We start from the raw sequence: 24,095 nt of genomic DNA on the forward strand, positions 1-24,095 counted from the left end.
TATTTTAAATAAGCATGATAAAAGTGTTCAGTAATAGATGTAAAGAGGAAAATAATAAACATAAAGAGAGAGAGAAACTGTATGGGTCATACAGTGAGGGCACAACATTCATTTCTCAGCTGTGCCTGCTCAGAAAGGGACCACTGCTGGTTTAGAGACTTAAAACCTTCCCTGTTCTAACCTTGCAGGAAGTTCTGTGCAGCTTTTCACAGTCCACAACTTCCAGGATCGCACAGCGGGTGGAGGGCTGCAGGCACCTGTCAGCACATCCCTGGAGGGAGTACTGGCATCGATGGGAAAAAACTAATGCAGCTCGCAAAGACATGGAGCAACATGATAGGGATGATAGTTCAGCAGCGTGCCTACTCCCAACGTGACCTTTACTAAATTATTTTTTTACAAAATTGCTGACGTGTCATCCTGACAACCCCTGCTTCGCCGGGATTCACATCAAGGCTGCGGTTCCAGAGGGACCGGCGGGGAAATTATGGGCAAAGCAGCACCCGTCCATCTGGGGCTGCTCGAGCAGAGTCCTGACAGGTGATGGATGGGCAGAAACCGGCACGGCCTCCCTAGCTTCTCCCGGTAAAGCGTGGCTACGGCCCAGCCCACCGCACTCGTTCAATGGCCCCGCCGCTCCCAGCTGCCTCGCCCTGGGGCAGCACCACCCACAGCCGCTGCAGCATGGGGGCTCTTCCCCTTCCCCTTCCCCTTCCCCTTCCGCTTCCCCTTCTCCCTTCCCCTTCCCCTTCCCTCCTGTTCCATCAGATGTAACTATTGCACAAATGCTATGGGATATGTGTGAGTGCTCCTGGAGGTGGAAGGGAAAGCCACATTTCCCCCACCTTGTTAACAGGACAGCTGTATCAGCTCCTCACCAGGCTCAGCCCAGCAGGATTTTAGTCTATGTATATGGTATTTGTCCAAAGAGTAGAAGTTACCTAACTTTTTCGGCAAATCAAGATCTTTCCATCTGGTTTCTGCTATGTGAGGAACTGTTCTTTAACTACATCTGCAACGGCTTGATTAGCACCTCAGTGATAGAGGATTGCCTCCTTGATTCAATCATTTTCCTCAAAATTCTCTGAAGTCTAAGATGCTTTGAATTGTCTATAGTCCTCTTGAATACCTGCTTCAATCTCACACTTCCTAATTAAGGAAAAAGAATGTTTAGAACTTCTGGTAGCACAGCAGTGGTACCACTTTGTTATATGAAAAATAAAAATATCTGATTAAAAATCAGGAAATTCTCTGCAGTTTAACCTGGGATTTTTCATGCACTTTCTATTATATGTCAGATAACGATAACGATAATCATGAATGATTAAGTACAAATATCATAAAAAAAATATTAGTATAATTGAGCATTAATTAATTGAGCATAGGAGGAAACAAGAACTGAATGAAAAACTGGATGAAAAATAATTGATCTGTAAAAAAACCCTGACTTTACTGTAGTATTATGTGCACAAAAATTAGAATATTTATATCTGTCTTCTTTCAGATAGATACAGGAATTTCATGTCCTTTTTTATCAGCATAAGGGTATGCCTTCCTACATCTGCAGTTATTAGCAGGATTAATGGGGGGTGGGGGGGATTGTGTGCTTCAGGGATAAACCACCGAGAGGACAAAGTGTTTTGGTGTGCAATACAATGGATTTGTCTCACCTCTAGATGATGATTCAGAGACATCAAAAGATGCTTAAGGAAGCAATCAGAAACCACCTGAGCTGGCTCTGGAGAGGCCTTGATTGATGTGCCACTAATTTCCCCAGTATTCTCTACATTACTTGTCAATACACAAAAACCAATACGTCAGCAAAACACAGCCAAAGTAATTATACAGAGGCCTTTGAGTCCACAGCATTGTACAGCTGACAGATCCGTAAAGCTAAGCTTACTTGAGCTGAATAATCATACTATGAGGTTAAACAAGAGAGCATTAATATAAATGAAAGCTGGATGGACTGGAAAAGCAACAAGGCAGAAAGTTGAGGTGAAGTGCTGTGGCTTTAAAAGTAAAAAGATAAACCTGATTGTCAGATTTCAGAGTGGTTTGCTTCACAAGAGTGGCATTTTCCTGACCTCAGAAAAACACACAGAGCTGTTCTCGCTAATTTCATGAAGCACACATATAAACAGATTTCATTTAGGTTTTATTAGCATATATTAGCATGATAATCTTAAAAGCAGTGCAATAATTTTATGCAGCAATTATTAAATTACATACATTAGAATTTGACAAGGTCTGAAACTTTCAGAAATATTCAAGCTTTAACTGGCATTAGTTGCCAAATGTTATCCTCGTTAAATAATCCAGCTGCAAGGTGCATGCATTTATGTTTAAAAAAATCAACTTCCTTTATTTCACTAATCTGCAGTACGTCAGTTGAGATTGCCAGTCAGGTTTTTGCCCCTTCTTAAGCCATTGCTGACATCTCTACAGCTTCCTGAAAGGAGGTTGCAGTCAGGTGGGAATTAGCCTCTTTTCCCAGGTAACAGCGTTAGGACAAGAGGTAATGGCACCAAGCTGTGGCAGGGCAGGTTCAGGTCAGATACTGGGAAAACATTTCCTCAGAAAGAGTGGTGAGGCATTGGCACAGGCTGCCCAGGGAGATGGTGGAGTCACCACCTCTGGAGGTGTTCAGGATTAGGGTGGATGTGACACTGAGGGATGTGGGTAGTGGGCAAGGTGGGGGTAGTTGGAGATGGTGGTCTTAGAGGTCCTTTCCAACCTTAATGATTCTGTCATTCTATGATTTTCACCGTGCTATTGGATGGATTTTGTTGATGAAAATGATGCTCTGCCCAATTTAAGGCATGAACTGACACTTGGGAAAACATTTCTGTGATACTTTGCAGAAAGTGAGAATAGTTCTAATCTAACCTAGAAATACTTTCAACACTTTATTTTATCTTACTATGATTAGCAAATGGAGATAGAAACAAGCAAAGTTCTCCACCTGCTGCGCTACAGGTTTGCCCCCAACACGTACTTGCTTTCTGTTGCTGTAATTTTGCATTCCTGACAGCAGCTTTAATAAGGCCAGAGGGGTGGTGGGGCACAACTGTTTACAAGCACATAACAAGATTCTACTGTTTTGAAAACTGTAAAGGTTTGCTTTGACATCATAGGTGATCTTGACATTTCCATTCAGTGTAGAGATAATGGATACTGTCCAGAGAACTTGGCTTAGATGAGTGAACAGAAACCCTGGGAACATCTCTCTTCAGTGTGACTTATAGAGGCACTGCTGGGCATGATCAAACTGAAGCAAACACTGCTTGCTTTGTCACGCATGGCTTTTGGATGATTTTAATGTTTTAATGAAACAGTTCAGAGGGAGGAACTGAGCAATATTTATTTCATAGAATCATAGAATCATGGGGTTGAAAAGGACCACAATGATCATCTAGTTTCAACTCCCTGCTATGTGCAAGGTCGCCACCAGACCGGGCTGCCCAGAGCCACATCCAGTCTGGCCTTGAATGCCTCCAGGGATGAGACATCCAAAACCTTCTTGGGCAACCTGTTCCAGTGTGTCAGCACCCTCTGTATGAAAAACTTCCTCCTAAACCTCCCCTGTCTCAGTTTAAAGCTATTCCCCCTTGTCCTATCACTATCCACCCTCATGAACTGCCATTGCCCCTCCTGTTTATATTTCATTCATCCTATTTGTTCCAAACATTACCATATTATGTAGCAATGTGTTACTAAGTGTTCTGGTGTTTGCAGTATAAAAATTATCTGTATCACAATATTTATTTTAAATTGCTCCATTAATTTTCCCATGAATTACAGTACTTGATTGTTCTTCACACAGTTCCTATTTGTTTGTTGAGACTTCAGCTCAACAAGAATTCTCTACTGTTCATATTAAAGAAAAACATTAATATGAGCAGTTTTAGATACATATGTGTTAGATATGGATTGTTGAGACTGTCTAATGAGCTTTTAATTCTCTGATAAATATTTATGACGGAGAAATCCAGTATAGAATTTGAAAGGCATGATTTCATGATGAAGCCAATTTCCAGCAGGTTTGTTAGGAAATATTCACAAGAAAGCCTTTATACTTCTGCAAGAAATCATTGTGCATAATGCTAATAAAGAAGAACTAGCTCAGATTGTTGTTGACAGCACGATCTTCTCAATTGTTTCAACCAATGAGGCTCCCACATTTGGAAAGTATTACAAGCAACTACTAGGAACTAGAAAAAATGATAAAAAAAAAAAAGAAAGAAACATGGGGAAGAGTGGAGACAACATTTCCTTTTATCCCATTATTCTTGGCAGGTTGGGATGATCGTTTTGAGTCCTGACTCAGCCATGGGAGGGACATTACCCTCAGTGGGAGCACCTCTAAACACACAGGTACAAATTTGCTTCTGCGTTCTGTATGTTCCGCTTTTATCCAGACTTCTGGTTTGTGCTTTATTAAGTAAGACTGGAACTCTAATGTTTTAAAACATTATTTTCCTCAAATTTATTCTGAAGTTAGATGCTGCAGCATCAAAGTGCTTTACGAAGTAATACTCACAGGCAGGAATTTCAGTTGATTGGAGGGAAGTGGGCTTTGAGATGCTCCAGCTCTGGTCAGCTTGATGAAGAGGTTTTCTTAAAGTGTTGATGCAAGTTACGTTTTCCTATGATTGTTGGCATCAGGGAATATTACTTGATTATGGTAAATAATAATGAAAGTTGTAATGCTATCACTAAACTCTTTAGTAGGGTCTGTTGTGATAGGACAATGGGAAATGGTTTCAAACTAAAGGAGGGGAGATTTAGATTGGATATAAGGAAGAAGTTTTTTACTTTTTTCACCATTAGGATTGTTGAGGCACTGGAACAGTTTGCCCAGAGAGGTGGTGGATGCCCCATCCCTGGAGACACTCAAGGTCAGGCTGGACAGAGCTCTGAGCAACCTGATGGAGCTGTAGGTCTCCCTGCTCATTGCAGAGGAGTTGGAGTAGATGGCCTGTAAGAGTCCCTTCCAACTTAAACGATTCCATGATTCTATGGTTCTATGTTGTTAGCTGACCATCTTTGGGTTACGTCAAATTTCATGAGTTATGTGGCCCGAAAGTAATGGATCGATAGTGCAAAATGGTTTGTGCTGAGGATGTGATGTTCCTTCTACAGGTATTTTGGAGGCTTTACATAAGTTCAGGTGTATTCTTGTGATAATGGGCCTTTAGCATAAGGGAAAAGGAATCACTTCATGTGCTCCCAGTAACTGGAGGTGTCTGAGAGAGCTAATTCAAACACTAATGCAAATTCTCCCAAATATGTTGTTTAATTGTTACTGTGGGCCTGGGTACAGACGTAAATTCTCATATCACCTGCCCTCGTCTAGGTTTAGCCTCAAGTTGCTGTGTTTGCAGAAGGAGCCCCAGCCTGCCCTGCCACACCAGCATCTCTTTTGCAAGAGAAGAGGAGGCAAATGCAGCTCTCATTTCCTCTACTTAATCTACATACTGGATAATAAGGAAGTGGAAAATCTGTGTTTGATGACCTCAGGCCATGTCTCTGCCTGAAAATAAAGGTATAGATCTTTGTGAAGATCACAGTCTGGCTCACACCCATGCGTGGTAGCTCTTTTCCCTCCAAAACCAAGGTCAACTCAGGTAAAAACTCACTCCTCTGTAGTGAAATTCTATGTCTCTCTCATCCTTTTTCTTCTCCTTCTCATTTTGTTTTGTTTAATCTTGTTGAGACTTGAAGAAAAATGCAGCAAATCCAGATAGACCCTCTTTCTGCCATCTCTCTTCATGCAAGCAGCACCATTGGGCTATTACAGCTCTTTCTCATGGAAACAATGAAGCTTCCAAAAGCAGAAAGATGTTGCCATATATCTTGTAGTGTAAGTTATATAAATGTTATAATCCTCCTTTGCTTTGTTTTGTTTTGTATTGTTTTTTGCCATTTTAGGATAATTGCAAGATTGCAATTCCCCTTTTGCTTCTGTGCTGACTTCTGAGTGCACCACCTACATCTTGTGCCACCATGTTACCTATCTGAAATTTGGTTTGGCTTTCCAGCTTGGTTATAATGAAGTGTTAAGGCAAACCAGAGAGCAAGTCATTCTACATGTCATTGAGCTGATACCCAACCTGCTGCCAACAACAGATAATACCTATGGTAGTCCTTCTGTCCTATATTTGTTTCACCTACAGCCTCCAATTTCTGCCTTCTTACACAAGACAGAAGACAAAACAAACAGAAAATCTGCTCTCACAAGCGAAAGTCACTGCCTGAACAACATGATGAAAAGACTTCACGTCTCTGATGTTGTATATCCTCAGTTAAATCAAAGTATGAGGTCTCTGTTCAATCTTCAAGTAGTTCTTATTCAGACAGAAACCTTGTGGCAAAGAGGCACTTCACCTCACTGGAGACCTCATCTGCCTTCTGAAGATACCAGTCTTATATTCAGGTTTGCAATAATCAGACCAAAAACGCTGCTCTGCCCCTCTACACATCAGTAGGGAATTAAAAGTGCAGTTTTCAGTATTGCCCTCATTTCCTTCCCATGACAAATCAAGCAATATAATAAATATCTAACTTAAAAGATTTCTTAGGCTTTTACCAGAGAGATAAAATATATTTTTCTAGAATTTGGAAAAGAAGAAAAAGCTGAGTACTTTTGGAAGAATTATCTTCTTATGCCATTATAACTTAGTGAATTCCACTATAATAGAAACAATATGTAAGAGGAGTCTTGGGCTCCTAAATCATGCTTATGTTGGCATTTGAGTGAGGAAACCTCTTCTCAGAGCTGTACATATTTTCTGCAGAGCGTAGTTTGTATAAAACTGTGTTGTTCCCTATTCCAACTCACTCAGAGATCTTTTTGTGTTTCTTTCTTTCTTTCTTTCTTTCTTTCTTTCTTTCTTTCTTTCTTTCTTTCTTTCTTTCTTTCTTTCTTTCTTTCTTTCTTTCTTTCTTTCTTTCTTTCTTTCTTTCTTTCTTTCTTTCTTTCTTTCTTTCTTTCTTTCTTTCTGCTTTTATTCCCCCAAATCTTACACGCTTCCCACTTTTTTTCTTTTTCTTTTACCATTGCTGGGTCATGCTTCCTTCTTTGGCCTCCTTCTGGGGTGCAAAGGAGGGACTTCAGGCTTCTATCTTTCCTCTCATGAGTAGCATTTCCCTCTTACAGCAGCCTGCAGCATAGCCAAGGCACAGGAGCATCCCCAAATTAATCCTGAGACCCACAGTGACTGGGCTGGAGTAGTCAGGCTCAGCATTTCATATATTCAGAGTCATAGAATCATAGAGTCATAGAATCACAGAATGGCTTGGGTTGGAAAGGACCTCAAATCCCATCCAGTCCCAACCCATCCCCATGAGCAGGAATGTCACCTACCAGGTCCCATCCAACCTGGCCTTGAACGCCTACACTTAGCTTGTATCATCATTTACTTCACACACTCCTGGTTTTACTCAACAGGCATTAAAACAACAACAACAACCCACAAAGAAAACACAGAATGTCTTACATTGCATTAAAGATTCCTTACTGAGAGAATACTCAGAGAAATTTTGGGTGCCGCAACCTTGGAGACATTCAAGGCCGGGTTGGATGGGGCCCTGGACAGCTCTGATCTGATGGGTGGCAACCCTGTGGAGGGGTTGGAACTGGATGGGCTTTGAGGTGCCTTCCAACCCAAGCCATTCCATGATTCTATGAAAAGAGAGATGTGTCTTTGTCAGGTGACATCAAGGTGGAATGCAAATGAGATAGAATTCACAAAAAAAAAAAAACAGTTTTTGTCTGGCACGCTGGTTTATTAAATCAGTTTTATCACTGTTAGATTCTCTTCTGTTCTTTTCTTAATTGGACTGTCTGCTGATAATAATTGCTTAATGGGCATAAAACACCATGAGCAACATTCTACTCATTTAGTTATGCTACACTTCGCCTTTCTCAGATTATATTAGTTGTAATTCATGGCCTTAGCACACCAATCTTATAAAGGGCACTCAGATAAAAAGGAAAAACAAATGTGATCTGTCTCCAGTGCACTCACACAAGCCATGTTTGCCCACTAATTAAATGATCTATCCTTGTGTAATTATCCCTAATACCACAGACTGGTAAACAAAGGCAAAAGGCTGGCTTTCCTCAGGATAGCCAGCACAAGAATATCTTAGCCATTAATTTCAATTGAAGAAAATGTTGTTAAAAAGTTAGTATCTTGCCTTAATGTTTGCAGACTTCAGTTAGGGTGACATTCTTATATTTGAAATCAGCTTCAGAAGGGGATGAGAAATGTGGTATCAGTCCCTCATATAAATGTGTTATCAGTCCCATATATTTTGAAATGCATGGCAGAGTTTGTACTTCATCTGCTGGCTAGAATTTTGTATAACATTGCTTAATAAAATTACACGTTTTCCTTAACACAAAAGTGTTTGCTGAAAGGAATAACTGCACAGCAGGTGTAATATAAAGCAAATATGTAAATACTTATTTTCTTTCCCCGCCCAACGTCTGTCTTCTTGTCACACAGTTATTTGGGGTAAGATTCTAGGTGCCTATGTGGTTATCTGAAAAGAATCCAGGACTGGCCTCTGGTTGGCATACTCTGGCAACAGGGGTATCCTTCTTTCACTGCCTCCAAAATATCACATCTGGGACGAGCCCCACATTGAGCAAGCCCCTGGCTGCAGGTTTCTCTCTGAGGACAGGGCAATGGGCTCAGCCCAAATCTTGCCATGAACTGAGGCTCAGCCTTGTGCAGCTGCACTGCCAGAGCCTTTGTGTGCAAGGAAGCTGTAGCAGATCTATCTGGACAACATTTCATCAGCTCCATACAGGAAATCAGTGTGAGGTGCCATCAAAAGCCTTACAAAGGTAAATAACTTGCCACTGCTACTTCTCTTCCACTGTTTCTTCCTTTCAGTTTAGGAAACTACAGTCCTTTGACATGGTCTGATATGACCTATTATCTATATTAGTCTGAGATGACCTATTATCTAACTGGGCTCTTATTTTCCACCTCATTCTGATGTTTAAGGACAGGCACTTACTTTACCACTCCCTTCAAAGTAATCACACGTAACAAGAATCTGTGCTAAGCCAGTTCATTAAATACTTTACAGTGAAGTTCATCAGGCCCAGTCTATTTCAAGTACTAAACTCAGCTGAGGCACTGAAGCATGAACTTGATATTTAAGGATATTACTTCCAGCATATCTACTACTTGATATGGGATAATTGTGAAAGAACGCTAACAGACATCAGCGAGTAACTGCAATGCTTTTCTGTTGTTAGGGCCTTGCTTTCTCATATTGCTACTGTCAGTGCTGTGCATCACTGGAAAAAACATTCCTTTCTCTCAGCCTGTTTTAATGCTTCCAGGTCTTTATTGTTTTATGTTGAGAAAGTCTCTCTCGAGGAATATCCCCACAAATACCAGAGTAACTCCACAGAAGCCAGTGCAGCAGTACCTATAGGAGTGAATGAGGCTTATTAGGTATTCCAAAGAGCTACATTGTTTTGCAGTACCTCCTGATTTTCTGGCCTGGATCTATAGGCTTTTTGTGAAGTCCTAAACGTTTCCAGGTCCCCCTGTCCCTTGTTGTTTGCATTCGTCTTTCACGTTCTGATTTTGCTGCTTAAAGGGCAAGGAAAGTTTACTGAATGGAAAGACCTTGGAGTGTACAATATCAAACAGAAGAGTGGCCTCAAAGGAAAACATATTTCATTAAAAAGAAAAAAAAGTTTCCCTGCAAATCCAGCTTGTTTTACCCACCCAGATCATTCTTTTTGTTGCCTTTGTGGTAACACGTGTTTTATGTGAGCTTATATTAAGATGAATTTTAACCTACAAATAACTGGATACAGCTCTGAAGTAGGAGGGAATTCCTACAAGATGATGTCAAGTATTTTAAGCAGTAAAATTAAAAATAGCACATAAAATCTGACCAGTAGATTTGGATCTGAACCAAGGCAACACATTTGGGAAACATTATCAAGTTTATCAGGGGTAACATATCACAGAAAATCTGCTTCTGTTTTTACGCCATTTATTATTCATTTTTGACATTTCCCTTTTTTCTTCAACTTTTTTACCCCAAAGCAAATATATGTTAGACTTAACTGAAATGTGAGATAAAAGACTGGCATTTTTATTTTTTTCTCTGTAAGACTAGAAGCAAAAACAAAAACAAAAAAAAAACAGAAAAACAACAACAACAACAACAAAACAAAAACAGTTGACAGAATAGCACTGGTAATAAAGGATAAATCTGTCTCATAAAAGAAAACCAAGAAAAACTGAAACGTCACGTAAAATGAAATTAAAAGCCAAGTTGTGTCCTTCCATGTGCTGTCTTGTGCTTCATTATGCATAAACACCACATTACAAACTGCTTCAAACTTACCATATTCATGAAAAAAAAAAAAAAAAGATTTATTTAATGACTAGCACACCTGCATCAATTGGAATGCCAGCAGAGATGATTTTGCCTATGTTTTTCAGGATGTTTGCAGTTAACGGTTGTCAAGTCTATCTCAGGAGATAATACAAACATCAAAAGCAAGTTAAATCTTGGTAAATGACCTAGTCCCTCAGTATTACTCAACTGAATTCTCACTGATGCCATTGCACCAAATTTTAAATGATATTTTTTTTCTAAGACTGAGCAGCCATATCGACACTGATCTGTCTTCAAGATAACAGTAATTAATTAAATCTGTTTAAATGTGATCCAAAGTCAGCCGGGACACATGCAGCCTTTCCACTGAATGCAATTCAGCCTGGAGCTCAACTTAAACTGCAGTTATTTTATGGTAGTCCTTTGTTCATTGGTAGTTTGTGACTTTCTTCAATTGATCGTGTCCTGGAGAGCAGTTATGGAACATTGTTCTGTTCTGAAGCTCAGATCCCAGCTGAGGTGAATGTCTGTTATTCTGAACTTGGAGGAGCAAAACTTCTGGACTGTTTTCAGGAGCACATCTTCCACATGTATGCTCTAGAATATACATGCATCAGAAAGTGCTCCTTACGAGTAAAAGAAAGCAAATGCAATACAGAGCACAAAATGGTGAGACATTCATTTTAAACTGCAGCCAACATCCCAGAATTAATATATACATGCATCATTCAGGTTTTAGTTTAGCACATGCTGCAGTTTTGAAAATAGAGATTTTTTTTAGAATCTGTGCAATAAAATTGCTGTGATTTTAAGATGTGTTGCATGCTGATGCTGATGCAAAACCTTTATTAGAATAACAAACTATTGAGTATTTTCAATTGAACAGTTATTTATGGTCATGAAAGAGAAGATTTATTTTTAAGAATCTTGTAATTACAGAGTACAACTGAGTTTTCAGATTCACATCCCAATGCTACAAAGGAAATTTTAGATAATTCTCCATGCCTGTGGCAAAGCACAAAACTGGTGTTTTAGCAAATGTAAGCTAACTTGTCTTAAAACACAGTGTTCAGAGGACATTTGTTCAAAGTGGATACGGATGAAAGAGACCAGAGAGAGTAAGTGAAAAGGAGTTCCTCGTAACCCGGTAAGGTTGAACTGCTGAACCCTATGGTGGAAATTAGCATTACTGGTTCTGCTGTCAGGTAGCTGAGTGCTAGTAGAAAAAAAAGATGATTTATTAGAGCACATGAAGAACAAGCTACAGCTTGTATAAATGAAGAGGGTTTTTGTTTGTTGTTTTGTATCCAGCTTGGCAATTTAAAAGCTAATGACTTGAACAGACTTGGAAACACCCCCAAAAGTCAGCTAAACCAGTATGAGAACCAAATCACTTATTTATAGAGTTGCTTTTCTTCCTTTCTTCCATTTTTGCAGAAATCCCAGCAGAGGACAGCTGTGAAACTTTTGCATATTGGGAACACTGACAGATGCAGTGTTTCACTTCAGAATTAGTGAAAAAGTTGGCATTTTGTCCAAGCTAATATCTTTGGCATTTCAATCCAGTTAAAGATGGTCCACAGTGGAGAAGCTGAGACATTAATAGAGGAGTGATTCAGTCCATTATAACACAGCAGATCATTAAAGAATTAGGCTCTTCAGTAGCCTGCATCTCCCATATGTGACATATAGGTCATAATTTCTTACCTTAGGCAAAGCCCAGGGCTTTGTAAGTGGTGCCTCTTGAAAGACCAAATGAAAATTCAGCTTCTAACACCTGCCACCTCTATTAGTTAAGATGGCGCAGGCCAGACTCAGAAGTCTATGCTTCAAATGGCCTGTCAGGCCAACCAAAGGAAGAATTTATATGTCCTAACACAAGAAAAACTGCATTTTCTAATTTTGAAAGGACATGATAAAAGAAAAAATTAATGTAATTAAAAATAAGGCAATATGGTCTTTTTTAGCAGCTCTGATCATGAACTATTTTCATCCTGCTTTCAAGATCAGGAAGGTAAATGACTCGCCACTGCAAAGTATAGAATGTTGTATATCATTCTGATGCTTCTTTACCCATGAGGCCAATAAAGGGTGTCTCAGAGGAATTATTCCAGTAGAAGTTTCTAATATAATCTACCACTAATACCACTGAAAACACTCCAGGAAAAATGGACTTCATTTACCACGAGAGTGGTGAGGTGCTGGAACAGCTGCCCAGAGAGGCTGTGGATGCCCTGTCCCTGGAGGTGTTCAAGGCCAGGTTGGATGGGGCCCTGGGCAGCCTGGTCTGGTATTATATATGGAAGTTGACAGCCCTGCCTGCAGCAGGGGGGTTGGAACTCAATGACCCTTGAGGTCCCTTCCAACCCAAGCTGTTCCATCATTCTATAATATGATTCTATGACTCCATGCGTTTCTGAACACAGAAAATCTCTGACTGACTTTCCAAAAAACTGCTGTTTTTTAGCCTTTTATTTTACACAGAAATGGTCCAACTACTATCTAGTTCAAAAAATAGTATGTATTAAATTGGAGACTGTAAATTCCCAGAGCTAATATACGCAAATGTTTGGTTGCTAGTCTCTCATCACCAGATATTTAGTATGATATTTCAATTGTTATTGGTACAGGAGGAGAGGACAAGTTCTGTTTTTATTATATTTTAAATTTTTAAAAAATTTCCTAAGTAGGACAGAACTGAGGGATATCAAACTTCCCAACATGAAGAATTACCTGTAGCTCAGGCCATGTCAAAGTCTGCCAAAATATTTCTAACCACACCTCTCGACGCAATCTACTTGCATACTAACTCAGATAATTCTTGTATTGGAAAACTCCAGCTTCCGTTTGGAAAGTGCATACGATTGGGAGGACTACTGGTGCTTGTTTGAAAAATAATCTTGTCTCTGAAGTACTTTTTTTTAACAAATGAATTTAAACTACATTGCAGACAGCACATATTTGAGTGTTTTATTGACTTCATTTAACTTATGCTGAATTGCATTATTTATAAATAAGCAATTACATCATTAATGAAAAAAAAAGAGTAAAATATTTGGTTTTCTTTATTTACCTCAATTAAAGTGATTACAGTTGTATAATATATTCAAGTCTACTGTAAGGAATCATATTTGGGAAGGTTTCTGTTAAAGAAGTGATAGGAGGTAAGGTTAGATAAGCCATTAAGTTTTCTGTAATCATGACAAGTTCTTCATTTTGGGTAGAATCTTTTCCTCATGAAAGCCCTTAAGTTCCCTCTGCATCTAACATGATCTTAGGACATTGCCATGTCACACAACCCACAGCATAGGATAGTTTCTGAATTGCACGATGCCTACATCCATGCCAAATCTAGAGCTTTCTCCTCTTTTTCTTATGTTATCTTCCATCAACTATATTGAGGTTAATCTACTACTGCCATCTTCAATCGTCTTCTGTATGTCTGAAGACGACAGAGAAATTCTGCCATAGTTTTTATGTCTGAAGAGAGCAGCTGTGTGTAATTTCACTAAAATTCATGGAAATATTCTATGAATCCATTCATTAAAGTGAATGCAGCATCAGAGTAAGAATAATCATACGGACTGTAATAGCAATTTTCATCCAAGCCACATAACAGATTTCTGAACTTTAAATTATTTGTAATCTTAAAATGGCAAGAGGAATGTAAAAAATTTCGTAATATCCAGACCTATATATTTGTCATGGTCCAAATATCCAAGACAAGATTCTGATAATCCCAGATTGGACCCAAATTAAGTTGAAAATTCATGACATATCCTCCCTTTAAACTAGGGATCAGTGTCTGGTTGGTCTATTTTTTAACTACATACGTATTGACTTTCTAGAATACCTACTGCACTGTTCTTTTTAGTTTTAATTTCAAAGCAGTCAAGAGTCAGATCGCTGCAAGATTATCGAGTTACGTCATTGATCTGCACTAGCAGAAGACTCAATTTGCTCAGTAATAAGCAATTAGGGTCAAAGGCCACAACTGAAAAAAAAAAACCCGAAGGATATCGTTTACACCCATGTCAATCAGAAACAGCTCTCTTGAATCGACTTATATTTGTGTCAAATTGATGCAAAGGAGAATAGGGTTTTCAGAATTTGGATTATTTGGCAATTTGGAATTCACCTTTTTTAGTCTGTTGCTACCTAAAATATTAAATCTATTAAATTTGCTTTTTAACTGAACTCGGTTTTATTTAATTATTGATGAATTATAATCATATCACTGTGACTGAAACTCACTGGCTTCACGTCTGTAGATTCTGAAGTTATGCATTAGAGAAGCCATTTGCAGCAAGAGAACAGCAATGAGTGGACTACTCTTAAAGTAAATTAAAAGACTCTCTTAAAAATATTAACATTTTGAATAAGCAAGATTTGTGTTTCTTGACATTTTATGTTCCTTGAATCATACATTTCTAATAGTTTTAGAATACATGTAATTATTAAGGCGTATTTTCAACTATAAAATCATAAGGCAATTTTCAGAAAAGATTAAATTTGGGATTTATATATATTTTTTAAAGGCTCAGGGTGGAAGAATTGCATGGGTTACATTCCTGAGGAGGAACCCAGGGAAGCTGGATGATCTTCAAGGATCACCTGATCCAAGCTCAAGAATGAAAGGTCCTGATGAGCAGGAAGCCAAGCCAAACTTAAAGTACTATGCAAGAAGAGAGAACAGGGAGAAGTGACGTAGGAAGACCAAAGCCTCCGTGGAGTTAAATGTGGTTGAGATGAAGGCCAAACAAAAGGGCTCCTACCAGAGTATTGGCAGCAATAGGAAGGCTACAGAAAACGTATTCCCACTGCTAAATGTCACAGAGGACCTGGTTACAAAGAATGTGGGCAAGAAACTCAGTGCTTTCTTTGCCCATGTCTTTAATGGTAGGATTTGCCTTCAGAAATCCCAGAGAGAAAGTCTGGAGTAAAAAGTTACTCTAAGTGGAGGAGATTCAGGTTAGGAAATATTTAAACAAACTGGATTTACACACATCCATATGAACTGATTGGAAGCACCATCAGTGCTGAGAGCTGGATGATGTCATTGAGGATAGGATGAAAACAAATGCTGCTAGTTATTAATTCAAGAATTGCAAGGAGACTTTAGAGAACTTCAGGCTTCTTGGCTTCACCTGACAAGCTTGACAATCCATGAGAATCTGATGTAACAAATGCTCCTGGAAACAATTTCTGAATGTAGAATTGGATAACAGGTTGCTTGGGAGTATTCACCGTTGACTGATAATCTATATATTGTGTCTGATAAACCTACTGGCTTTCTATAACAAGATGACTGGCCTGATGAATGAAGGAAGAATTGTGGATGTTGCTTATTTTGTACTGCAGCAAGGCTTTTGACGGTACCTTCCAAAAGATTCTCACAGACAAACTGCTGAAATACAGATGAGATAACGAGACAGTGAGGTATACTGACAAATAGCTGAACTGCCAGGCTCAAAGGTGCGGTGAGTAGTAGAACAAAGTCCTTCTGGATTCCAGGCACTGGCGGTGTACCCAGTGGTTGATAATGGAGCCAATACCGTTTAACATCTTCGTTAATGATTTGGAGGGTGGGATGAGAATTTTGTAGATGAAACAGAACTGGGAGGAGTGGTTGATACACCAGATGCTTGTGCTGCCACTGGGAGAGAGAATCTCAGAGATTAGTGAATTACAAAGTTTAACAATGGGAACCATCAAGTCATGTACCTAGAGAAGAATAACCTCCTCCATCTGTACAGGTTGGGGGCCAAGTAGCTGCAAAGCACTCTGTCAGAAAGAAAACTGAAGCACATGTTGGGCAGCAGAATGCACAAGTTTGCGATATGCCTTCATAGGAAAAATAAATGAGTAAATAAAAGGCCAGGAGCATCCAGGGCTGTATAAGGAGTAGTATCATGAGCAAACTGAGGAAGGTGGTTCTTCTGCACTGTTCAGCACTGGTGACACACATCTGGACTGCTGGTACCGGGTATGGGGTTCCTGGTACAAGAGAGACATGGACTTACAGGAGTGAGTCCAGCAAAGGGATGTGAAGATGATGAGGAGACCAAAGCATCTGTCACGTGAGTACACGCTGAGAAAGCAGGGACTGTTTAACTTGGAGAAAAGATAGCTCAAGGGACTCCTACCAAACTGCACAACATGGCAGGAAAAAAAAAAGACAAAGCCACTCTTTTCAGTGATGTCCAGAAACAGGCAAGAGGCAACAAGCGCAAATGACGCAAATGAGATTCAAGAAATTGAGCCTAAATATATGAAACTTTTTTTTTTTTTTCTGTAAGATAGGCTAACACTGAAATAGATTCTCCATGTAAGCAGCAGTTTTCGTTCTTGGAAATATTCAAAACCTGAAAAAAACCTGCTTTAGTTAATCACACTTTGAGCAAGGAAGGTTAGACTAAACCTTCAGAGGTCCCTTCCAATCTTGACTACACTGATTCCATGAAGTTCATAATGTTGTTTAAACATTAAGTTTTTCTTCTGTATTTCTCATTGTTTCTGAAGCTTTGTTTTGTAAATGCGAAAAAAAAAAAAAGATATTTGTCTACATTCAGATAGGTTTTCTTTAAGGCCTGTAGAGATATTTCAAAATGCATACAAACATACAAAACTAGGTATGGAATGAAAATAAGATGCCATATTTCCAAATATTTGCATACACATACTGGTGCTGTATTTCTGTAGGAATATATTGATTCTATTAAGCTTCTCAAGAAGGAAATGGAAAAGGGGAAAGAGATCATTTTATATGACAAGTTTATGCCTTATTTTACTTAATTCATTATATTTATAGAACACAAGTTATCTTATATACTACTTGCATCTCAATACCAGTCTAAGCTTAGCAAAATACAATAGAAAAACAGAGATGATTTTTCATTGCTTTGTAAGTACATGGAAAACATTAGATAATTTATATGAGTGATGCTGCTCATCGCATACCAGTAAATATACTTCTAGCAACTATGCTTATTGACAGCTGCTCAGTGGCAGCAGAAAGCTTTGAAGTTATGAGTTATGGTTCTGAATAGAGATTAAATCCATCAGGTTTTTTTGCAGCTATTCTAGTCTTTCAAATTCATATCAACCTAAAATAGCACCTTTTTCTGCTACAGAACAAACACCCAACTTTTTTTTTTTTTTTTTTTTTTAAGGCTATTCTGATCCGAACTACTCACACTTATTTAGTCACGCTTTGAGCAGGGAAGGTTAGACTAAACCTTCCGATTCCGAAATGCTCTCATTATGATATGATCTCTCATTAAGATATGATCTTACGTATTCTTAGTCACAGAAGAAGCATTGCCAAAATGGAGACCTAACTTTGACCACTAGGTTACAGAGCCTCTCTTCTAAGAGTAATTCATTTGCACTTAAGTGCAAATGAAGTGAATCATCCTCTGGTGATCTTACTGATTATAAAGGCACTCTGAGATGTCCACCACAGTCTAGAATGACTGATGTGCAGATATAAAGATCATGGATGGCCTCAAGTTGTGACAGGGGAGATTGAGGTTGGATGTTAGGAAATACTTATTCTCCAAGAAAGTGGTCAGGCACTGGAACTGGTTGCCCAGGGAGGTGGTGGAATCACCAACCCTAGAGGAGTTCAAGAAAAATTTAGGTGTTGTACTGAAGGACATGGGTTCAGTATGAAATATTGGCAATAGGTGGATGGTTGGACTGGATGATCTTGGAGGTCTTTTCCAACCTTGGTGATTCTATGATTCTATGATTTATCTCCACCGCTATGTAAAACATTATCAACAATTTCCCCATGCCAAGATGAAAGACAGCTGACATTAACTGTCAAAAAATCATGAACTGTTTAACTAACTTGAAGTTGTATCACTGGGGCATGCAAGTGAAATAATTCAAATGATGTTTAAAGAAACTAGAGACCAAATATATATATATATAAAAGTGAGCCTACCATATAACAGATCCAAAACTTAAATGAAATCCTTCTCAACTTTTTAATGTTGTGTAAATAGAGACAGTGCCAATGCTTACTGTACCAAACTTTTTATTATTTCCAACAAACTTCTGTACAAAAACATCACAGCAGGCGAAGAAATTCAGTTTTTTCAGCAAACAGCACATAACAACTTGCAGAATGCTTTAAAGTTTACATTTTTATTACATAAGTGATGAATAACTTTCCTTTGGGTGACATAAAGATTTCATTGTTTGACAAGTGATTGCAGGTAAGCATGTATTAACATTAGATACCAAAACTCAATAGAATGATCTGTAATTCATGTTGATTTACCTAACTGAAAGTGACTATGAACAAAACAGAAATTCCCCTAGTACATATTTGTAAATACCTCCCCATTAAAAATGGAGTTGGTAAACAGTGACTTTACTATTATAAAATAGTAGTGTGATCACTGCTTCTGAAAGACAATTAGCAATTTCTAATTCTGTTCCTGATGATAACATAGTGATCTGCTAAAACTGCAGATCTATGAAATGAACTCTACAGTTGCAGTGCTTTCCTGCATTGTTACATGTATAACGCTAACATCTGTGAGTTCTCATGACATCTGAGAAACCTCATATAATTCTGCTCACAAATAAATTCTAACACAATTCTAAAGAACTTATGAAAGTAATACTTTTTAAGGACAAAGTTCATTGGCTAAATTTGTAACAGTGCAGCTGAGTTTTAGCAGACCAAATGCATTCTTCAAACTCTTATGGTTAATATTTTCAGAAGTGAAAAGCATGAAAATTCCAGTGACAGCACACCACCTCTGATTTATGTACACAAGAATAAACAAATCTGAACCTGTGCACAAGCACTGGAGTTTTCATGCATATATGCAGAGTACACAATTGAACGTATTTTCAGAATGTGACCTCTGCAAGAATATGTACAGCAATTGCAGATCACTCAGAGAAGACATTTAATAGAGCACAAGCACTTTGCTGCTTTTGACAAAATATTTCTATTCCATTTACTGGAGAAGATTACTAGAAAGTAAGAACTACCAACTGAGTAAGGAAATCAACTCCTTGAAGCATCAATCACATCTAGAAAAACAGTGAAAAGCAGTGAGCTGAAACATATCCGTGCTGATTCTGAATCAGCTGATGAATATGACTATCAAGGAAATTGATAGAGTGCATTGAAACAGCTCAGATCTTGAAAATTCTTTATATCATCCCTAGTCTAATTAGGCCAATTTGAAACTAGGGAAGTCTACTGCTACAAGAGTGTTCTGCTTTATTCAATTTTGTATTCGCAAAAATAATAATAATAATAATAAAAAAATTTACCAGGTAGAGCTGTCTCTAACAGATAATGTTTGCCATGATGTATTTACACCACAAAACCCATTCTTTTAAAGACATTAGCATTTTCCCTTACCTTACTAAATCTAATAAAATTAATCAGTTTTCAAAATCTAGCAATGGTCTTGAAATACACTTTATATTTATTTATATACTATCTGAAAACGAATTTTCCCAAGGGTGGAAATGAACAGGCTATACATATTAAAAGAGGCAAAATGACCTCTTCTGCAATACATTTTTGGATGTTGGCCAGCACATAACCCTTAAAATTAGATAGATCTCCACTAATTACAGGAAAAACAATGTATTTAATGAAGTTAAACATTCAGGTATTCTCCTATACCTACAATTTTTTTTTCTCTTTTATTAACTTTCTCCTCCTTTAAAGTTCGTCTCCTATGGCAACTTTGACATTTCAGTTTATCTGATTTCTATTTTATCTACCAGAGAAGGCATTTAAGAATTGAAATGCACAGATAAACTGTTTCAGCTAAAGTATGTAAGTAAAAAAGTATTTTAAAGGTCAAAAGATAAAGGCTAGCATATAAACTTAGGCTGCATTATATATAGTCAGTTGGGTAATGACTACAGGTTCATATATTTTAGCAATGTGAAGAAAATGGTTATGTAAATACACACAAGTATTAACATCAAACTGTATTAAATTATGTAAACATACACATCTTCTGTGGTCAATACAAACATCTAAGTTGTCTCAGGACACTACTGCAGCATAGCTCGAATTTGTTTGGAAGTAGATTCATCATTCAGGTGTTTTGTAGTGAACCTAGAAATTACAAATTAGAATAGATTTAATAAAACAAGCAGGGATTTTAAAAGTCTAAAAAACTCATTGGCTGTTTTTGAAATCAATGTAGTTCATTTACACAAAGATGCATATATATGTTCCTGTGCTCACCGATCACTGGAATTTAATTACTAGTTGTCCACCGCTCTTTATCTTCTAAATATCCCTGACATGAGATTATTCTTTGTTAATAGGTTGAGAATTGAGGCTAAATCCTGTCCTCGAGCCAACAATCGTAGCAATGTCAGTGCAGCAAGAGCGTCAATTTAAAAGAGAGGTCTGCAGTCAAATGCAGTGTCTGTGATATGGCAGGAAATTGAAATCAAATCATCTTATTTCAAGAACAGCATTTGATTCTGTAGAATTCTCTTTCTTTCAGTTAAATCCTCAAAAGAAATACAATACACGGGATGACATGAGAAATAGGGTAAAAACTACTAAAAGGATTTAAGAACCTAAAATGAATTCTGACAAAACCTAAAAGCTTAATTTTAAGAATGTCTTAAAGGCCCTGTACCCTTGTATCTTGTGACATAGAGTGTTTCTTTTTTTTTTTTTTTTTTTTTTTTTTTTGTAAACCAGAAGGCTGTTTGGTGCTGAGCCGCACCTTTAGAAATATCTTTGGAGGAATCAAGAGCTTTTAGTGTGTTTCTTCCACTTAAGCCTAAACATATTCTCCACAGTGTATGTTGGTGGGGAAATCAATCATCGCACAAGCTCAAAAGACATCTGATAGCCGTAGGATTTAACTCCACATCAATTTCAATTCAAAAGATATGATAAGCAAAAGCAGAGGTGGTTATGGCAATACTTCTTGCTCTATCCAAGCACTCAACAGCTAAAGAATTCAACACAGCTGTAAAAAATTTGGTACTATGACTCCTTTCTGAGTTTCAGAGAAGTTCACGTCATTGTGTCTTGTTTTCCAAGACAGCACTTTTAAGTCTCAGCTACAGGACTTGGATTTGAGTAGCTGTCTTCTTCAAGTTGTATCATTAAGCACAATTAAAATAAAATGGTTTACTTGATCCAAATAAAAGAAAAAAGGGGAGTATAAATAGTATGAGAAATTAGGCAATTAAATGAACTTTTACTTATCTCTATCATTCATGGAGATTATGACTTCCAGTATCAATAATCATTGCCTATAAAAGTGAAATGGAACTGAGAGAAAGAATATTAAACTTATATATTATAAACTTAAGAAAACCTCAGGTGATAAAGCCAAACCTGAAATGACAATTTTCTTAATAGAACAAGATAAGGTTAAAAAGTCTTAAGTTTTTAAAAAATTAGGAGGAAAAAAAATTAGGGCTGAATCAAACAGTGACTCCATACATACCTGAGAGCGTTCAGAAGTCCTTCCACAGTGTCAGGTGGTTGTTCCTTTAAAACTTTTATGCATCCCTTCATCTGGGAACAGAAGCATGCCACTATTGAACAATAATACATGAATTGCACTAGCTGAAAACAAGGAAAACTTTCACCAAAGATAGGCAGCCTTTTTTTCCTACTGAATGTTAATGCTGCTTTATATGAAACAATAAACGTTTATCTTATTTGAAATGATGTTCAATTAAAAAATTAAAATACAATTAAAATTAAAATATCTTGTTTAAAAAGCATGTGTAGATACTAAATTATAAATGAAATGTATATTATTTTAATTCACACATAATTTCCCCAACTGTAACTTAAAAAAATATTCAAGAACAGCTGATAAACTCAAAAAGAATAATCAGGATTTCAAAAGACAGTTCCCTGTCACTGCTGCTAGGAACTGTAAAAAGAAATGTTTCAACTTTGACTTTTATATTTATATTTGTACACAAGGAATACATTTTCAGTATTCAGACTCTAGTTGTAAATAGTGATAGCTTACAGTTTGTTTCATAACTAGTAGTTTCTAACTTCATCTGAGATGAGAAGTCCCTGATGCTGATTTTAAACACCACAGTGAAAGAACATCTGCTTGAGAGAGTACAAAAATCAGGCTGAAAACACTGTCCAAATTTACAACAGAAAAAATGAAGCAGAGCAAGCAGACAGAACTCATCTGATCCAGTCTACAGAATCCCTATGTAGTTCAGAGAGGAATAATAAATTCCTCCAACCTATTCAGAATATAACTTCAGATGTAATTAATCATTCTCTGGAAGTACCCTTTTCTTCCATTGTTAGGTATACATCTAGTAGCTATCCAGAAACCAGTCTAGGTGAAACTCAAAAAACTCAGAGCACAGTATGCAGTAGCAGTGCATGTTCAGATCAGGCAAACTCAAAGTGGAGAAAAATTCAAATTATTCAATTCCACTTTTGTTAGAATCAGAATCCTTGAAACAGCCAAAAAAGAGAATCTCTAAGCTAAGTGCCTATAAGCATCTAAGCTAGGTGCCTATAATCAACAGCTTGAAATAGTCTTGAAAAAGTAAGGAAAAATTAATTTGTACCACTGTCCCTGAACTCCTAAAATGGATTCCAAGAAGTGATTGTCTTGGAAAACAGAATTGTTTATTATAGTAAAACAAATGCATCTACTGATTTTTTTTTTTTTTTTAAGAGAATAATCTCCAAACTAATTAAACCAATTAATATTTGGGACCATTTACTCATTTTTTAAAAAACTAAGTTGTTCATTTTCTGCCTTTCATTTACATTAACTATAATGTGAGGTTACAAGGCTTTCGGATAAATGCGAGAATCAAAAGTACACACACTATATATATGGTCCTGTGAAAATTTTTACTTGTGCTGTCTCTGTAGGCATGAGACTACATTAGCAGTCAGGAAGTCTGCATTCAATTCCCAGGCTCTATCTGCTGCGTGACCTTCAGCAAATCAATTCACCTCTTTCTGACATATCTTTCCCTCTGTTAAGCAGAGTCAAAAAAGAGATGTGGTAAAATAGTCTTATCTGCAGATAAAAAATGCTAACAAAGAGTGAAGCATAGTAATATTACATATATATATTTATATATTTTCTTTAGAAGTAGGCTGTTTTGTAAAGGGAAAGATTAACCATCCATTACAGATTATTTCTCTTGAAAGATGTGCTTTATGAGATTTAGGTTAGTAAAAACATGCAGCACAAAAAGAGGTTTTTTTTTTTTTTAAAAAAAATGTGTGTGCTTGCAGTATCTCAGATGAAAATATAAGGTTGATTCTGCTGTGACTGGTCATGCCAAAACTAAAACTGAAGGCTCATTATTAGCATTACAACAGTAGGATTTCAGTTCTCTTACTTTAGATCTCAGGCTAAGCAGAGACAATATAGAATAGTTGCTTATTTACAACAGAGCTAGAACCAAAAATGAGCATTTCAGAATAAAGAGATTACATGATAAATAAAAACTTATGACTATAGATCTTATTCAAGGGTAGCTGTAACGCAGAATTATTTTAGTGTAACCATACAGCTGGCAGAAAAGCAGAGATAAAGACAAATGAGTATCTATGTCTGAGAGAAAATACATATTTTAATTTTAAACAAGCTGATATAATGAAAGCAAACAGGTGAAGATAAATTCTAAGTTTTGCCACTTAAAAGTTATTAAAATGATGTATAGAAAGTCGTAAGTCT

The 24,095-nt window shown here is 37.4% G+C and overlaps 1 protein-coding gene across 10 annotated transcripts in view; it reads right to left on the reverse strand.

Moving 5' to 3' along the window:
* Positions 1–18,413: 18,413 nt before the first annotated feature.
* CYRIA (CYFIP related Rac1 interactor A) overlaps positions 18,414–24,095 on the reverse strand; it is a 53,514-nt gene continuing 47,832 nt past the window's right edge. For 8 of the 10 annotated variants that reach the window (XM_085218060.1, XM_085218059.1, XM_085218058.1 and 5 more), the window contains 2 exons: positions 21,858–21,928; positions 18,414–20,494 (listed from right to left, as the gene is read on the reverse strand). In XM_085218060.1, the coding sequence (XP_085074186.1) occupies positions 20,431–20,494; positions 21,858–21,928 (135 nt within the window). In that variant the 3' untranslated portion in view covers positions 18,414–20,430. Of the gene's footprint in view, positions 20,495–21,857; positions 21,949–21,993; positions 22,484–24,095 lie in introns of those variants that run through there. The other 2 variants (XM_085218051.1, XM_085218052.1) reach the window with 2 other exon arrangements.

This window comes from Meleagris gallopavo, chromosome 2 (assembly GCF_905368555.1).
Source record: "Meleagris gallopavo chromosome 2, MGAL_WU_HG_1.1, whole genome shotgun sequence".
NCBI classification, from domain to species: Eukaryota; Metazoa; Chordata; class Aves; order Galliformes; family Phasianidae; genus Meleagris; species Meleagris gallopavo.